The sequence below is a fragment of the Chionomys nivalis genome, chromosome 7, assembly GCF_950005125.1.
Source record: "Chionomys nivalis chromosome 7, mChiNiv1.1, whole genome shotgun sequence".
Classification (NCBI taxonomy): domain Eukaryota; kingdom Metazoa; phylum Chordata; class Mammalia; order Rodentia; family Cricetidae; genus Chionomys; species Chionomys nivalis.
The window spans coordinates 31,692,527-31,711,152 of record NC_080092.1 but is presented as its reverse complement, the minus strand read 5'-3'; the positions used below and the strand labels follow the sequence as shown (position 1 = coordinate 31,711,152).

At 50.9% G+C, this 18,626-nt stretch overlaps 1 protein-coding gene across 5 annotated transcripts in view; it reads right to left on the bottom strand.

Annotated features, from left to right (window-relative positions):
• Positions 1 to 5,915: 5,915 nt before the first annotated feature.
• The window catches only part of Flt4 (fms related receptor tyrosine kinase 4), a 42,185-nt gene continuing 29,474 nt past the window's right edge, over positions 5,916 to 18,626 (bottom strand). For all 5 annotated transcript variants that reach the window (XM_057776133.1, XM_057776134.1, XM_057776136.1 and 2 more), the window contains 7 exons: positions 17,258 to 17,369; positions 15,463 to 15,562; positions 14,297 to 14,402; positions 13,400 to 13,548; positions 11,915 to 12,035; positions 10,139 to 10,224; positions 5,916 to 7,739 (listed from right to left, as the gene is read on the bottom strand). In XM_057776133.1, the coding sequence (XP_057632116.1) occupies positions 7,541 to 7,739; positions 10,139 to 10,224; positions 11,915 to 12,035; positions 13,400 to 13,548; positions 14,297 to 14,402; positions 15,463 to 15,562; positions 17,258 to 17,369 (873 nt within the window). In that variant the 3' untranslated portion in view covers positions 5,916 to 7,540. The remainder of the gene's footprint in view (positions 7,740 to 10,138; positions 10,225 to 11,914; positions 12,036 to 13,399; positions 13,549 to 14,296; positions 14,403 to 15,462; positions 15,563 to 17,257; positions 17,370 to 18,626) is intronic.

Below are 18,626 nucleotides of genomic sequence, written 5' to 3'. Positions count from 1 at the left end.
AACTAAAAATTAGTTTTAAAAACGACCACAGGTCTAATCCATATCACACAGACATCTGTGATGCCTTTACATGCTTCTTAAAGGTATGACTGACCATTGGCCCCACCCGTCTCTAGAACCCTTCTTCTTACAGAACTGAAACCCGTGCCTCTTCTTCCTCTCTTCTTCATGCCCTGGGAAATTACCATCCTGTCCTTGCCCCTTAGGTAACTCTAGATCCTGCTATAATATCATGGATCAAGACAAGGCAAGCAGGGACTGCTGCAGCTGGAAGTGGGGTTGTTGGATCATAGTATTTCTTGTTTTTGAGTAATCACCAATCTTTTCCATAGCAACTGTGCCATTTTGCGTTTCCACAAATGGTGCGCGTATATACTCATTGGCAGTCCGTATTCTCTTCCGGCAGGATTCCAGCGGCTCAAGTTTAGGCAAAGCTCTGAATGACCCAAGAGGCTGTGAGGAGGAGGAAGCCTGACATCCATGAGACTTCAATGTCTTGTGGACTCCTGGTGTCAGTCCAGTGGCCTCCCTGCGCACCCTTCCTGGCATTCTTTGTCTTTAAAACAACCTTCCAGCAGGATGTGGTGTTGCAGGCTTGGGCTTCATAACAGTACCCAATATTAAAAATCAAAAACAAACAAACAAAAAACAGAACAAAACAAAATGAACTTTCCTGGGGCTGAACCGTAGCTTACTAGCGGAGTAGTTGCCTCGCAAGAGGAAGGCCCTAGATCGGATCTCCAATGCTGAAAAATGACAGACAAAACACAGCAAAACCAGCAACCCCCTCAAAACCCAACTCTTTTCACCTTCGAGATCCAATAGGTTGAGTGATCCCTTCCTGACTTTCCATGAGCCTGCAGTGTGACCACAGGCCTTCATCACATGACCGCCAAAAGACATCCTCACAGTATGTGTGTCTATATTCCCCTCCCTCACACTTTCCCCGGCTGCAATCATCCAAGCCAGGGCTTATCCCCATCAAGCCCAATCCTTCCCCACACACTGACTTTTAGAACTGTCCTTGTGACCGCGCTCGGGGTTAGTCCCTGGGGATAGTTGAGATTGGCCTGCATCATGAGGCAGATGAAGTGTCTGGTTTATCTGGAGGCTGCTGTCAACACCTCCCTGGTGGCTGGAAACAGCACACAGTTTCTTGCTCACTCTGCTGGAGACCACTGGGTTGAAAGCCAAGGGTTGCCAGGGCTGCGCTCCTCAGCGGCTCTGTGGGAAGGTCCACTCCTGGCTTCTAGCTCCTGGCATTCCTTGGCTCTGACTGTATCCTTCCAATGCCTGTTTCTGCCATCAGATTGTCAGTGTGATGTGTGTGTGTGTGTGTGCGTGTGCGCGTGTGTGTGGTCTCTTTGCCTTTCTATTACGACTACATGTGATTGCCTTTAGAACTGACCCAGAAAATCCAGGAAAATTGCCTTGTCTCCAAATAATGAACTTAGTTGGATTGCTAACTCTCCACGGAAAGTGACATTCAAAGGACTTGGCAATTAGCACCATTTACCTTTTCCTTCAATACCTGTGTTGCTTTCTCAGAGGCCAGTGGAGTGTCTCCAGTGGATGCTAAAGCCTACCTGGCATGTGGAGAGAGGGGGCAAGGGTGGTCAGCATCCATTCTGACCTCCTCCACCCAGTTCCTGTATGCCTGTCCCCTGGTGGCAGAGTGCTGGCTATGATACTGAGGAAATGCTTGGCACTTCTTCAGATAACAGGGTCAGCTTGTCCCAGGACATGTTTGCAGGACATCCCATGGGCCAAAACAAACATTCATGCCTTGCCTATCCTCTGGGAATTCAGGAAGTGCTAGACGTAAACAGTGGCTTTGAAGGCTCTGAGCAGGAGCCAGACATCCACTTTGGAACTGTGGAAGAACCATGAAGGCTTCAGAGCTGGGTGCTCAGCCAATGGGGTGCTCCAGCAGAGGGGGCCTCCGCCATGGTTCCTGGCTTCAAGAAACCCCAGGGGAAGGTTGTCCAGGCAGGATGCTCAGGGCTATGCCCCAGGAAACAAAGACAGCCTGTTTCAGAGACTGAGCCTGTGGCAACAACAGAGGCCTGTCTGCTCCTTCAAAGTTCATCAACAGTCCCCCTGTTTGAAAAGCCCCTAGGCCTGACCATTCTTTTCCCATGCTTAGATTCCTATCCCAGGTCCAACTCAATGCCTGGCCTGGCTCCAGGGTCTCCTTGGTCCATGTTTGGTGCCCCTCCACTCATGTGTACATATCTGGGCCCAAAGTATGGCTGTCGTGGGCATGCAGACCTGGAGCTGAGATGTGGGCTTAGACTGCCAGCAAAGAAGCTCCCTTATTATTTTTTCTACTTTCCTTTTGCCAGTCACTAAGATATACCACCCAGAGCGCTCCCTGGTACCCAGGCTAGTACATTATTAACAAAATTGTGGACCCAATTCCATCTCTGAGTGAGGAGTACCTGCCCTCCCTGAGCAGGTAGACCAGCTTCTCCGCCCTTCAGATCAGGCATCTTGGTCATTACTCATCATGGGAGTTGTCCGGGGGAGGCTGCGAGTCTTCCATGATAACCTTTTCAGATTTTCCCATGACTCATTGCCTTGTTGCCTTGCTGTGGACTAGCTAGGTGGGAGCTCTGTCGTGTGGTTATTCTGTGCTGCTGTAGGATTGGTTATTCTGTGCTGCTGTGGGATTGGTTATTCTGTGCTGCTGTGGGATTGGTTATTCTGTGCTGCTGTGGGATTGGTTATTCTGTGCTGCTGTGGGATTGGTTATTCTGTGCTGCTGTGGGATTGGTTATTCTGTGCTGCTGTGGGATTGGTTATTCTGTGCTGCTGTGGGACTGGTTATTCTGTGCTGCTGTAGGATTGGTTATTCTATGCTGCTGTGGGATTGGTTATCCTGTGCTGCTGTGGGATTGGTTATTCTGTGCTGCTGTGGGATTGGTTATCCTGTGTTGCTGTAGGATTGGTTATTCTGTGCTGCTGTGGGATTGGTTATTCTGTGCTGCTGTGGGACTGGTTATTCTGTGCTGCTGTGGGATTGATTTTACAGAAATTGTTCCCATCTCTGTGTAAGGCCCAAGAAGGCCGGAGCTTGTAAATGGACTGTGTTGAGTTTCTCTTCATTCTTTCTGCATTCTTTTCCCACCAGGAGGTGGGGATGGATGGACAGCCTCTGGGGTGAGCCAGTGTGCAGTCTCTTCCCAAGATCCTGGGCCCCTTCTTAAGTCTATGGAGATGTCTGATCTTAAGTTCCCTTCCTTTCCACCAATATGGTCATCTTTATCCGGATGTCATCATCCTGGGTTATGGCAGTTGGATGGCCAAGGAGTGCATCCTTCCACCTCTCTCTTCCTTGAGTAGTCACCACAAAGCCAGGTGAGTACACTGAGGCTCTACTGGCAGCTAAGATGAGGCTACCACGGCAGGGTCCTGGATTCTGTTTAACATCAGTTAAAGGAGGCTTGAGGAAGAAGCCAGGATCTATTTGGTACGGCTGGGGCCACTAGCAGGGTCAGAGAAGTGAGGGTTGCTGAGATCTCCCGGAATCCCTGGCTCACCCACCAGGAACATAGAGATGCTGTGCCCTCTTCCGGGGCCACTCATGAATCTCTGCCAGCATGTCCTCCTCAGTGGCCTTCTTCCTCCTTCCTCATAGCTCAGCCAACTGGGCCACGGGGTTCTTTACAATGGTGTATCCAATGTGCCTTGCTGGCACTTGTATGGACACCTTCACTTTGGTCAATATTGATCTGACTCTTGCAAGCACTTCTTCCTTTCCCAAGGCCCCTACAAAGGACTCTGTAGTGGAGAGGGTGGGACAGAGCTGTCAGCGTGGTTCTCACTGGCAGGGCTCAGGACGTGGCTGAAGGTGGGCTCTGGGGATTTCATTTGGCCCCTGGGATTGCAAGGCAAGCCCATTATTGACTAACCTATCTCTTCATCCCTTGGTGGGGTAGGCTCATATACATGAACACTTGGTCCCCAGTCAGCGCAGCTGTTTGAGCTGTTTGGGAGGGATTAGGAGGCACGGCTTTGTTGGAGGAGGTGTATCGCTGGGGGAAGTCTTGGAGGTTTGTAAGGCACATGTAGTTTCTATTCCCCTGCCTCGGTCTCGTTTGTAGGTCAGATGCAAGCGCTAAGCTGCTGCTCTTGTGTCAAGCTTGCCTCCCTGCTGCCATTCTCCTCACCATGACAACCATGGATTCTATCCCTCTGGATCTGTGAGGTGCAGGCTAAACGCTTCTTTCATAGGTTGCCTTGGTCATGATGTCTTGCCACACCAAAAGGAACTAAGACACTTGGCTTCTTCTAACAAGGGAAAAGCCCCATTGCTGAAGGCTCCACCTTTTGGCCTGATTCCCTCTCGAAGGCTCTGTCCCTCTTACCATCCTCTTGTGATAGGGTCTGGAGAGGTCACAAGGGTCCAGCCCACCGCAGATGTCTACAGGGATGAGTGTGCATGTGATGGGGGGATCTTATCGACTTGATTGGACCGATACCTACGACTTCAGGAAAGCACACCTCTGTAGGTTCTAGGAAGGTTTTTGTCAAGAGAGAATTAACTAAAGGGAGCGATTTATGCTGGATGTGGTGGGTAGCATCGTCCAGAAGACTGGGGTCAAGATGTAACCAATGGGAAGGGGTGCGGGGGTGGCAGGGAACCTGCCAGTGGACATGACTTGGTGGGATCGGAACATCCTCCAGTACCACGGTTTTTACCACAGCTCTCAAGATGGCAAGTCATAGGGAGACACTGAGGAGCTGATGGGCTCTGGTGTACCCCGGCTTACCCAGCTTCAGGGAGCCACATCTGGTCACTTACCTTCCTCTCTCAGCCTTGCACAACCCCACAGTCCAGCCTGGTCTTGCCTCTCTGGCTAGTGAGAGAGGAGATCTAGTTCTGGGGACAGACAGGCTTCTGTCTCTGATTCTGTGGTCAAATGCAGTTAATTATAGCACAACATTAAGTGTCAAAATATTTGTGTTTTGCCGGGCGGTGGTGGCGCACGCCTTTAATCCCAGCACTTGGGAGGCAGAGGCAGGTGGATCTCTGTGAGTTCGAGACCAGCCTGGTCTACAAGAGCTAGTTCCAGGACAGGCTCCAAAACCACAGAGAAACCCTGTCTCAAAAAACCAAAAAAAAAAAAAAAATTGTGTTTAGTGTGGAATTTTTTTCCCCTTTTAAGATTGAGATTTAGTATAGAAGCCAGGATAAAACAAAGCACCCTGCCACTAGCAGTTACCGCTGTGGGGAGGGGCTCCTCCCACCAGAATGAAGAAAACCAGGGGACAGCAGGAATCACCGGGCAGGCCCAGAATGTGAAGCTGGCCCACCAAAGTATTGACTTGTCTCTGGCCTTTGCCGGGCTCTTTTCTGTTCTCTTGGGCGAGGGGCCCATCTATCTGTGCTGGCTGCCTGTTCTTGGGTGCTTAAGTCCCCACCAGCCTGGTACAGCTGACAGGCCTGTTGCCACCCAGTGGCCATCGCTGGCTTTCGCTTCTGGGCCCCTGGGAAACAACCTGGAGACAACCTCAGGGGTATGCTGGACCTGCTTCCTTGGAAGAGGACGTAGGAGCTGGTGCAGAGGACTTGCCTGGAGCTGAGCCTTCTGTGTCTACCACTGCTGGTGCTCAAGGGGCAATACGTGACTTTGGTAGGTGGCAAGAAAGCACTACTTTACATTATAGATGAAGTAAGGATTAGGAGAACGTGTGTGTAAGCAAACTGGTGTAGCTAGAGTAGGTGAAAGCTGAGCAGGCACGCTAATGTCTCTTCAGCGCCCTCTGCTGGCAGTTTCGGGGAATGTGAGCAAGGGGACCACGCTATGATTCCTTTGAGCCCAGAGGCCCTTTTGGACTATATATGGTGAAGACCAGAATTTGACAGACAGCTTATTCAGAATCCATTCATTATAACTCAAAGACTGGCATCAAATTTATTATTATCTTTCGTTAAATATCTTAGATCATTTCAGAGAACACTGCCTAAAAGGGCAGAGTATGTATTTCTTCCCCAGTACATTTTGTATGTTTGTAGTTACAAGGCAGGAGAGGTGACACAGACAGGTGATACACACGTGGGGGAGGAGTGAGAAGGGCTCTGCGCCCCCATTGCAGCCTTTGGTCCTCTGAGAGAACAGTCTCTCTGCTTCCACGAGGCAAACTTGAGACTCAATCCCACGGACAGGTTAGATGTGATGTGGAGGAGTGGGGGTGGGGGAGGGCCACGGGGGACAAAGAAGACTAGAGTCATACATGCATTCAACATATCATAGAGGAACAATACACTGAGTGGGGGAGGGTCTGCTGAGCAAGCCCCTGCTTGCTGTATGGTCGCCTGTCCTGCAAGCGCTCTTGCGGGGGTGGAGCTGGGATTGATGAGATTCTGCAGCTTTCTTCTGTAGTGACGGTTGGGCAGTTTGAGCCAGGATGGAGGGGTTCTGGGCAGGAAGGCCCCAGGTTCCATGGAGCATTCTCTCAGGACAAAGGTTTGATTTGTTCAGGTGTCAGTATCAGGTATAAGTATAGGTTTAGCAGAAGGCAGGGGCCTCCAAGGGGCCTGGGGACATGGAGCATTGGCTGAATGGCCCTGGGCCATGTGGTCCTCTGTGCCAGCGCCCGAAGCCTTCCTCGACAGAATCCACAAATCCTGGCTCTAGCGGAAAGATCCAAGTAAGGGTTTCTCAGGCTCTGGGCCATGCACGTGGAGCCTGGGAGCCTTCAGGAGGGAGACCGAGAGCTGTAGTGACTGGTGTGCTATCATGGCCATTCAGGTAGTTGTTGGGGACCGAGATTCAGAAGGACTGTCCTTGGGCTCCTTTCCCACACGACTCTTTGATGAGTATATTCTTCACAGCAGCGCCTGGTTCTGATAATAAAAAAATGGATCTTCTCAGCACTCAGGCAGAGGTGCTGCTTCGCTGTGGGGTCTCTCATTGCACACAGTTGCCATGGGCTAGTGAGTGTTTAGAGGACTTCTCCTCCATTCATTCTTCTGGGCTTTGAGATGGAAATGCGATCATCTCTCTTCAGCCCTGGTGGGCCAGGAGAAAGAAACGGGAAGACAGATGGAAGTGGGGGATTTCAAGTCGGGGAGGGGAGGGGATCGTGTTTGGACCAGGACGTGGAGGCTGTGGTCTAACTCGACCTGGATCCACTGTGTGTGTGACTCTCAGACACATGCGTTCTTTATCAGAATCCTGTTACCCACCAGCGTGATCAAAGCAGGTGCCGGAGAAGGGTTCTTTGCTGGAGTGCCTATCCGAGGGTCATCATCTGTGAATGCTGAGCTACCAGGCAGCTGAACTGTGAGGGTGAGGATGACTGTCTGATGAAGGGCACAGGGGTGGTGCAGAGTTCAAGGGAGCCCTTGTGTCTGAGTGTGACTCTTCCTGGCTAGGAAGACTGTAGAGGGGGATAGAAAACTCCTCCAGAGCTAGAGTTAGAAATGAATGCCCAGTCTGGGCCTCCAGCCTTGCTCTGCTAGGGATGTCCTCCAGACCAGCTGCCAGAGCCTGGTTTTAGCAGGGGGTAGGAGGCCTTGCCGAGTGTTTCCTTAATAGCTGCTGTCTGTGAAGAAGGGGGAGCCGGCAGATGGTGAGCACTTGTCTTCTTTACACGGCTGGGAGACCTCCCCATACTCGCTGTTGTAAAACACCTTGCCTCCTTGTGCCCCTTGGGTGGGCCGCCGACGCCTCCCCTGGGGGTCAGGATGTCCTCTGGGGATATCCATGTGCTGGCCAGGACCTTTACAGCTGCCGAGAGAGGGAGGATGGTCTTAATAAGCAAAGTGAGGACCCCGAGTCAGGGTCTGATTGGAATCACCAGACACAGGCAGAGTGCGATGCAGGCACAGATGCTCTGAGGTGCAGATTTGGCATCAGCCAGCACAGCAGCCAGATCTGATGTGACAGGGACAATTTTCCTGCCCTAAGCCCCGACACAGGGCCTTGGAGATGGCAGAAAGAGCTCTCTCCAGCCTCAGCTTTCCCTGTTTAATAAAGATCCTTCTGCGTTCCTGTTTTAGTTTTGCAGTAACTTCGGATGGAGAGAGTATGTGTTTTTCTCTTTGTGAACACTCCTGCTGGAATTTCCTACATCAGAAGTAGCAGGTTGACCCCCTGCAAGGGTTATCACGGTTCCTAAGCGGGAAAGTCAATCCTCAGTGCCACTGTGTGGCACGATGATTCGGTTCAGGCAATGGACTGATGTCAGAAAAACTGGGGTCCTCTTTCACACTGCTCTTACATTGCCGTGGGGTCACGCTACAAGAAGGACCCCACCAGACCCCGGCACCCTACCTTCAGACGTCTCAGCCTCGAAGGACATGAATCAACTGCACTTCTGCTCCCTCTAAGCCGCCCAGGCTCAGGTTTGCCATGACAGCAGCAGAAGGTAAACCGAGGCTGGTGGCTGCCTAGGTTCCCTCATCCAAAAGCGTCATTCCAGACCCACATCTTTAGTTTCACTGCAGGTCCTCTTGATTGCATCTTTCCAAAACCTCTACCGTCCTGCTTTATAGCAACACCATAGCCAATACCTTCTGTGCGATCCTGCTGCCTGACCCAAACCTACATCTCTCAAGCTCGCCTTCCACCCATGGAGGAACAGGGTTCTGCAGAGTGTGGGGTCTGCATCCTGAATGGCCATTTGAAAAAACAAATGATATAATTGGAGTTGATGAAGAGTTGATGAAGAGTGTGGCCCAAGGGTTAAAAAAGTGGGAAGGACCTGGGCCAGTCAACTCCCTCTTCCTCCTTATAGACTTCACCCATCCACAGCCTGTCATTCCTCAGCACCTGCCCAGTGATATGCTGCTACTCCTTTTAAGAGCTCATCCTGATGCATTTCCAGGGAAACCTGTGCAAACAGGAGCGCCCTCTGCTGCTGTCCTAGTGAAGTGCAGCTTCTGCAATAAATGCTTTTTCTTCCTCCTCTTCTAGCCTCTTCCCCTAGCCTCTCTTCCTCTGAATTATGGACATCATCTTACTTCTGTAGGGTCATTATCTTATCTTTCAGAACTTTCTTCTTCCCTTGTCACCAGGCAGCAGTCCCCTCCAGTTCACCAACCTCTCTGAAGCAATGCCTTCCCAAGATAGCTGCCTCTGGAGCTTCAGACTTGGGCCAGGGTCTTTGCTCTTCTCTGTTAAGCTTAGCCTTCTCCATTGTTTACTGTCTGTGTGACACATGACTTTCATGGGACTATTCCCAACTGGCTCTCCTGCTGTGGCTTGGGCCTGGTTCTGTTTAGCACGATATGTCAAGAACACACACCCAAACACACATACACACACAGACACAGGAACATACACACACACACACACAGAGACACACACAGACACACACATACATAGACATACATACACACATAGACACATATAGACACAAATGTATACACAGATACACAAAGACACAGACACACATGGACACAGAGACACAGATACACACACATAGACATACATATATATACACAGTCACTAGACACACATACACACCCACACAGATATACTCACACAGATACACATATACAGATATACACAGATACAGACACAAATACACACAGACACAAATACACATAGAGACACAGACACACACACATACACAGACACACAGATACACATAGACACAGAGACACAGACACACACACACATAAACATACATATATACACATATACACAGTCACATAGACACACATACACACCCACACATACGTAGATACACATAGAAATACGGACACAAATACACACAGACAGAAACACACATAGAGACACAGACACACACACAGACACACACAGACACACACACACAGACACACACACACACAGACATACACACAAGACTTCCTCAGGTGCATCACAGGCATGAGCCGAGTGCCTTCATTCTAACTCCTCAAGGAACCGTCTGTTTAAGGAAGTGTGGAGATTTGAATTTCCACCGTTATCACCCCCTTTGGTGGTGGGGAGTGGGGCAGGGCACTGGGTGGAGCAGTGATTTGGGTCTCAGAGACGCTCATTTTGAAAACATAGAGAAAATAGGAGGAGGCACAAAATCTTTCCGGCAAGAGTGCCAGAGCACTGCCCGGCCCCGGCTGCACTAGCAGGTGCCCGCTCGGGGCCCTCCTGAGGATGGCACGTCCACTTCTGGAGGCCCTTACCTGAAGCTGCCTTCTTGTCTATGCCTGCTCTCTATCTGCTCAAACTCCTCCGAGGCCAGCACCATCCCGCTGTCTGTCTGGTTATCCTGTGGGGAGAGAACCAGCCAAACCTGTGGGCCACGTGTGAGGCTCTCTTGCAGGGCAGCTGCGTCCCAGCCTGGCCAGGTGTTGAGGAACCTGAGCCTTGCTGGCCTTATACCTATATCTATGGGGACTGGTATATCTATGGGGACTGGTATATCTATGGGGACTGAGTTAGGCCAGTCATTTACAGCCCATCAGAATGTGCAGAGAGGGCCACATCTCTGACACACAGTGAGAAACTATGGCCTTGGTGGAGGTCTGGAGGGAAGGAGCTGTGTCTGGTCCATGGGACACTCCAGACCCGAGGGCAACAGGCTGAGCATGTACTCATTCTGAGTCCCCTAGGAGGTGAGAGCTGGAATGTCGGAGCTATTCCCAAAGGTCTTCATTGAGTGCTGAAGACGTAAGCCTAGGTATCTGTGGCCTGCTCAAAGGCCCCTCCCTGAAGACCTTATCATCCCCGCTTCTCGGGCCACAGCTCACTGTGTCCAGGATCCATGGCCCTGTTGGTTGGAATTAGTTCTGAAGCTGTAGCACTGACCCCAAGTCCTCGGCCACCAGAGCTCAGGCCTGGAGAGCCAGGCTCATCAGTTACAAACAGACACACTTGCTGAGTGTCACAGAGCCTCACCACATGTGACCTGATCCGAGGACACAAGGTGTCCACGACTGAGTGGACACCCTGCAAACTTCCTGTTCCCCACATCCTAACCTCTTTCAATGACACTTGTGCTCTCTGGGTTAGCGGTGCCAACCACCACCCACAGGGGCATCTGTGGCCTAGGCTGTTAGAATGTGAGCTGTCTCCGCCATTCACATATATGTATGTATATGAATATACATGGATGTCACAGTGTGTGCCTGAAGGTCAGAGAACAACTTGGAGTCAAATTAACTCTTTCCACCATTTGGAAGGGATTGAACTCAGGGTTATAAGCTTGTCCATTGAGCTGTCTCACTGACTCTAAGTTCTCTCTCTCTCTCTCTCTCTCTCTCTCTCTCTCTCTCTCTCTCTCTCTCTCTCTCCATCTCTGTTCTTAAAAGCCATGGTTTCTACACAGCTGGGATAAAATGGACAGGGAGGCCACGTGTGAGAATGATCAGCAGCTGAGAGAGGAGAGCTTGGAGTGAGCACCAAGATGCAAAAGAGCTTAAAGTGTTCCCTGGGCTTGATATTTTCAAGGACTTTCCCAAGAAGACACCTTCATACCAGCCAAGGTGCAGTCAACAGAGGATGGAACAGGAAAATGTGGTGTGTGTACACAATGGAGTTTTATTCAGCCACAGAGATGAATAAAACACTTTTCTTTGCAGGAAATGAATGGAATTGGAGGAGACCACGTTAAGTGAAATAAGCCGCACGGAAAGATGAGTACGGCACGTTCTCTCACGTGGAAGCTAAAAAACGGTTGACCTGGAAGTAGAACAGCCATTAGTAGAGGTTGGGAGGAGGGAGAGGAAGTAGATAAAGGGAGGCTGGATTTTATTAGTGAATTCTAGATGCGCGTCTTGAAATATCATTGCATCCATTAATATGTACATTTTACAAATTAATAAAAAATTAAAATACTTTAGAAGTCTTGCTTGCTTTTCTGTTATTTGTATTGGGAAGACTTGATACTGTTCCCTGCCTCTTAGCTTCCCTTGGTCCCATCTGAGGTGCCCATCCCTCCTCCCTCCACCTGCTCTTACCACGGAGGCTTTGTAGGTTGTAGGGGTCATGGGGAATTCTTCAAACGTCTTCATCCTGGAGGAGCTTGGAGTCTGAGTCCCTCTGGTCAGGCACCCAGGAAAGGACACACAATTGTAATATCTGCGGGGAGGACACAGAAGGTTCTGATGAATTCATCCTTGCTTCTCCCATCTCTTGGGCTGCTTCTCTTCCCAGTGAGAAAGGCCTTCCAGCTGGAGGCAGAGTATGGGCGGGGCCTAGGTCCAAGGTCTGGACTGGTTCTCAGATTCCACGTCGGTGCCACGGCACAGCTCAGCCCCTCCTCACTCCTTCCCTGCACTGCCTTTTCTCTCCTGCAGAAGAGAACTGAGTCCAGTGTTGGGGCTCTGCTGTGGGAGGGGAGAGGGTAGCTACCCCAGGCTGAGCATAGTATGGAGCCCAGTGGTAGGTATGACCTTCTCCTCAGGATGGGCCACTGGGACGAGGCAGGCCATTTTCCTGTTACTAACCACTGACTGCCCTGCCCACATATGCACTGTGTGCACAAGTGTCAGTGTGCACAGGGTGTTGGGGGGCTTGGTGAATGCAGTCTGGCAAGCACCAACTTGCTGTTCTGTCCCCAGGCATGTCACTGCCCTGAGCATAGGGGACAGGAGATGCACATGAGGCAGGAGTCCTGGAGTCCCAGCCTTTGTTATGCTGGTGAGAACATGAATGTTACAACCTAGTAGGGGTGTAAATAGCCAGGTGTAAGAGACCTTGGACCCAGAATTCTAGAAACAGGTTGTTTCACTCCTGGGATATGGTGAGTGTGTGGTCTTCACTGCTCTGAGGGCCTTGTCTGTGGTCCTGGGGACATGCTCTGGAGAAGAAACAGCAATTGCACCCTAGGAGGGATCTTGGCCCAAACACAGCCACTCTACTTTGTGTCCCCAAAGAAAAAAATGTTCAAGATGGATGCTCTCTTGAAAGTGGGATGAAGGAGAGAGAAACAGATTTGGAGGAGGCCGGTTCTGTGGTTTGGATATGTTTAGAGTGTGTCACCAAGGTCTGTGTGCTAGAAGCTTCATCCCCCATGTGGGGACACAGAGATGTGCCCTAGTGCATGGGAGCACCAGCCTCAGAATGTTGGCCCTCAAGATGCTGAGATGCTGTAAGAAGCGTAGCGAGGGCCTCTGGCTCCCTCTGGCCCCCGTTCTCACCACAAGCTTTTTTCTTCATGTGCTTCTGCTGTCATGATACCACCTGCCACGATGCTCTCTCGAGATAAGCAAATGCGGATGCCATGTTCTTCAACTTCCATTGATGGGAACTGAATGGGCCTCTTTTCTTTTTAGAACTATCAGCCTCAGATATTTTGTTACAGCAACGGGCTAAGACACTCATGGGAAGAGACCTCTCAAGTCACTGTAAGTTGCTCTTCCTTGAGGACTCATAACATATGACACCTCCAAACCGCTGTCACCATCAGACCCATGCCCAGCCCTGGGGAGAGAGACACCGACCTGGCTGCCAGGCTGTGGCAATGCAGACTGGGTGGACTACTCTCGGCGTCGGCTTCGGTGATGTGCAGAGCTGTGGTGGATGCCTGCATGAAGCCACCCTCCTCCGAGCTCTGAGAACTGTGCAGGGCCATGCATTCCTCTTCCTCCTCCTGGCAGGAATGGAAGAAGTTTCCAGGGTCAGCGGCTACCCCATGCCCACCCTCAGTCTTAATGCTGCACTCAGGACTACTGTGGTCTCAACCTCTGCCACAGGGTTGGGATTGGGTTGTGCTTGTGATCGAGTTCTGAGGATTAAGTGGGTCTATGCTGGGCCCTAGCACACTTTAATGTCCACAGCAGGCCAAGCGTGAAGGTTGCTAGATGCCTGCTGGGCTGGCCTTATTCAGTTCTTCCAACCGCCCTTCCAGGTCCAGGCAAGTGGGCCAGGCCAGGCCTCAGCAGGGCATTCTCAAGTCAGGTTCTAGAGCATAAGGTACCAGTCCCAAGCTGCTGCTCTCAGGAAGTAACTTCTGGGAAGGGAGACATGGAGGATACACAAGTCCAGTGTTTTTGTGCTCAGGGGTGCCAGAAGGTAAATTTGCTATCATTGTGTTTGAGGATAGCATTGCCTTGCAGGCTTCGTGTGGGCTAGCCTGGGACTCCTTGTGGGTAAAGATGGCCTCTGACCATCGATCTGTATGGCAGCTAGAGCAGCCCCTGGTGATGTTTGCCCAGCTTCATGTTGAATGAGATGGAGCTGTGGGCAGTGGGAGGACAGGCCCGTGGACTTGAGGTCAGACATGTATGACCCTTGCTTGGTAACTGACCAGGGCTTAGAGGGACTTAGAAAGACAGACGGGGCAGGAACTCAGGATTGGGCCATGGGTTGCAGCAGGAAAGGACAAAGATGGGGCTCACCTGCCAGCCTCCACCCTGGAGCAGGTCTCCCAGGATCTCCACTAGCTCGGAGAAAGCCGGCCTCGCTTTAGGGTCTCCAGACCAGCAGCTCTGCATGATGTGGCGTCTGTGGGTTGCAGCTGGCTGTTGACCCGTGATCTGAGTGCACCATGACCCTCCCACCAGCCGGCCCCGTCACTCCTGAATCGCCTGGGTTATTACGGCAATTTGGATAGGCAGTGTGTCCCCTAAGGTTCATGCAATGGGAGCTTGGTCCCTAGAATGGCTAACCACTGTTGAGGTGAAGGACCTTACAGAGATGGGACCCGCTGAGAGATCAAGGGGGCTCATGACTGAATTAATGCTTGTCTTGAGGTGTGGGGTCTCCTGAGAGCAGGCTATTGTATATAAATTCGCTTGTTTCCTATCTCACTGTGTGATCTGTCACTTTCATGTGCTCCCGGGATGATGCCATCTGCTATACTGGGATGCAGACAGCAGGCCCCCACCAGAGCTGAGTTAGACAAAGGGGGTGTCTGTTTTTGAACTTCCAAAATTGAGCTAAAGAACCCTCCCCTGATCCTTATTAAGTATCCTGTGTCCAGTATGCTATAGAAACACAAAATGGACTGAAGTCTCTCCATTTGTTCTGCTGTTTCTACTTCAGATTTAGTATTGACAGTCTCTCCTGCCCCTCCCCCATCCTTCTCTAGACATTTTCAGTTCCTAAAGCATTTCTAGTGCTTCTCAGGTGCTCCCAGAGTGTCTGTGTCCCATCTCATTATGTGACTACCATCAGCGTGTGTCCTCAGGGGTGGGGACCCGGCCTGCTTTATGGGCTCCGGGTTTCCTGAGGATGGACAGCAGTGGGTCCAGGATTGGGGGCATGTTAGTGATGGATCAGTGCTGGAGTGAGACGTGTCTATCACAGATGTCATGTCCCTGTGCCACCCCCTGCCTGCCTGCTCTCCTTTCTGGGCTTGACTACCATCCCCTGCCCCACAACCCCATGCCCTCCTTCCCTTGAGTGTCCCCAAGCCTTCCCTGAGACCGTACTCCATTCATGGAGATTTCTCTTTCTGCCTTCCATCTCGAGATCTGCACCAGCTCTCCCCATGCCCCATGCCTGCACACTTTTCCCTCGATGCCTGTCCCCCAACAATTGTGTGGCCAACCAGGAGACTCACATGGCAGGAGTGGCCAGCTCTGGGGCCCTCATTCGCGTGCCATCCTTCAGCCGCTGGCAGAACTCCTCGTTGATCTGCACCCCAGGGTATGGAGAGGCCCCTGATGGAGGAAAAGTGGTGGGGTGGGTGAGGTGGGGAGCAGTCTGCCCTCTGTTCAGTCCGGCCTATCTTTTTGTTTTTTTTTCCCCCAAGACAGGGTTTCTCTGTAGCTTTGGAGTCTGTCCTGACTCACTCACTAGACCAAGCTGGCCTTGAACTCATGAAGAACTAAGTGTTGGGATTAAAGGTGTGTGCCACCACCATCCGGCAAAGCCCAGCCTATTTTGTCTCTTCCTCTCTTTTACATCGCTGCTGGTGTCAGTATGCTGTCTCTACCCAGGGACTGGGCTAGCTGCTAGGCCCGCCCCTTCTAGTTTTTCCTCTAGTTAAATGGAAAAATGGCTGAATGGGGCCAGAGAGATGTCTCAGCAGTTAGGAACACTTGCCGCTCAGTCATGAAGAAAAGACTTCACATCCCAACACCTAGGTCACAAGCTGGGCATGTGGCACATGCCTGTAACCCCAGATCCAAACAAAGCAGAGACAGGAGCATCACTGGAGATTGCTGGCTTCTAGAATAGCCAAGAAAATGCTAGCCTAGTTCTTGGAGATACCCTGCCTCAGCGGAACAGACAGAACACCTGATGTCCTTTTCTGACCTACAAGGGCACCTACATAAGCACATGGACCCACGTAACCCACACACAGCTGTGCATATTCTCTCTCCCCCGACATAAATAAACAAATAAATCTTTAAAATAGGATCGGTGAAATTGCTTGTTTGCTAGGGTACCACGAGTACCCACATAGTCATCGTGGGTTGTGAGACTAGTTCCTGGGATAGGGGTACAGCCTCACAGAACCTGTTCAAACAAAGTCCGGAACTACCCAGAATCTTCCCGCTCCTGTTTTTAGGAACAATGTTTCGTGACTGCCATTCAGTGACACTGATGTTTTGCTCATCGTCCTCTTCCACCCTTCAGGAGGCCTTCACCCTGTTCCCATGTAGGATCTGTGTAAGCAGGTGTAACTGAATGCGGTGGTTTGTGGGAGAACGGCCCCCGAAAGCTCATACATTTGAATGCTTGGCCACCAAGGAGCTGAACTGTGTGAAAGGATTACAAGGGCTGGGAGGTGTGGCTTCGTTGGAGGAAATGTGTCACTGGGGGTTGCCTTTGAGGTTCCAAAAGCCCATGCCAGGGGCTGGAGAGATGGCTCAGTGGTTAAGAGCATTGCCTGCTCTTCCAAAGGTCCTGAGTTCAATTCCCAGCAACCACATGGTGGCTCACAACCATCTGTAATGAGGTCTGGTGCCCTCTTCTGGCCTTCAGCATACACACAGATAGGCTATTGTATACATAATAAATAATAAATAAATATTTAAAAAAAAAAACAAAAAAAACCCAAAAGCCCATGCCAGGCCCCAGTCTTTCTCTGCTGACTAAGGATTAGGAAGTAGCTCCCAGCTAGTTCTCCAGCACCTTGCCTGTCTTCACACCACATGCTCCCACTATGATGATAATGGACTACCAACTAAAACTGTAGGTAAACCCCCAACCAAATGCTTTCCTTTATAAGAGTTGCCTTGGGCATTGTTTCTCTTCACAGCAATAGAACTGAATGAGTACTGAACCACTTGCCTCAGAAGGCCCTGAGCTAATAGATCCACACACAGCTACAGTTGTATGACCAGCCTGCCCCCCAAGGCAGGTGATCCCCTTCCCTCTCCTGGGGTGGCACCTTGCCCTTTACTCACCCAGGGAGAAAATCTCCCACAGCAGCACTCCGAAGGACCACACGTCACTCTGCGTGGTGTACACCTTATCAAAGATGCTCTCAGGGGCCATCCATTTCAGAGGCAGTCGGGCCTGAGTGGTGGAGGGGAGAGAGATGAGGCCAAACACCAGGATAGCCACGACTCCGAGTTCTTTCTGTTCCTCTCTTCACCCTCTCTTTCTCTCTCTCCCTCACTTCTTCTACCTCTCTCTCCCCTCCCTTCCCTTTTTATCTTTCTCCCTCTCTCTTCCCAACAGTTGTCCTTTGTTCCCAGATATCTTCATCTTCTTTGCCTCTCTCTCCATCTCCCTCCCCATCACCTTTTCTATTCTCTCTCGCTGTCCCCTCTTCTTCTGTCTCTTTCTCCTCTCTTTTCTTCCCTTCTCTCTCTTTCCTTCTGTCTTTCTTTTTCTCCTCTCCTTTCCCTTCCCTCCCTCTCCTTTTCTCTCCTCTCTTCTCCTCTTCTCTCCTTTCCTCTCCTCTTCTCTCTCTGCTCCTCTCCTTCTCCCTCTCCCTGCTCTTTCTTGAACTTGTTATCCTCCTGCCTGCTCCTCTTTAGTTCAAGCATGCCTCCCCACAGTCTGCTTCTGAGGGTGGATCTTGTATCTGCCCCTGCAGTTGGAGAGAATTAACTCAGCCTCCTGCGAGAATGTATCATGCACACCACCAATATTTTCTCTTGACAAACGATAATCAACTCACTTTGTCCCCACACCAGAAGCAGATTTCTCATTCCCTCTTCCTCAAGCTCTTAATGATGCTTCCCCATTATCTGTCTCCTTCCATCTTATGGCTGCATCTGGGAACACATCCAGACTGTCCTCTGCTTCCAACTAGCGTTCCCAGTCCCTTCTTCTGACAGCTTACAGGTGGGGGTAGAAATGCATACCTATTTCCGCCCTGTATTTGCTTCCCACACCTGTGAGTCAGCATGAAGGACAAAAGCCTTCTGTGGGGTTGCCACTCTGGATAGGGTGGCCATCACACCACACCCTGGACTCTCCCATCTCCAACCATGTTCCTTCTTCTCCCGGGCATAACACCTCACTTAGCTATGGTCACTCATTCAAGCACCCTTCTCTGAGCTCTGCCAGTTACCCTGCCATTGTGTCTGGGGCCTGTCTGCGATGGATTATCTAGCATAGATTAATTGAGATGGGAAGACCCACCCTAAATGTGGGCTCCACCATTCCGTGTGCATGGATCCCAGGCTAAATAAAAGGAGAAAAAGAAGGGAGAAGCGAGGCCACCATTGAGAAGTGGAAGGAAGCCAAGCTGAGCTGAGCACAAATGCTCATCACTCTCTCCTTCCTAACTGACACCTTATGAGCAACAGCCCCCTGTTCTGG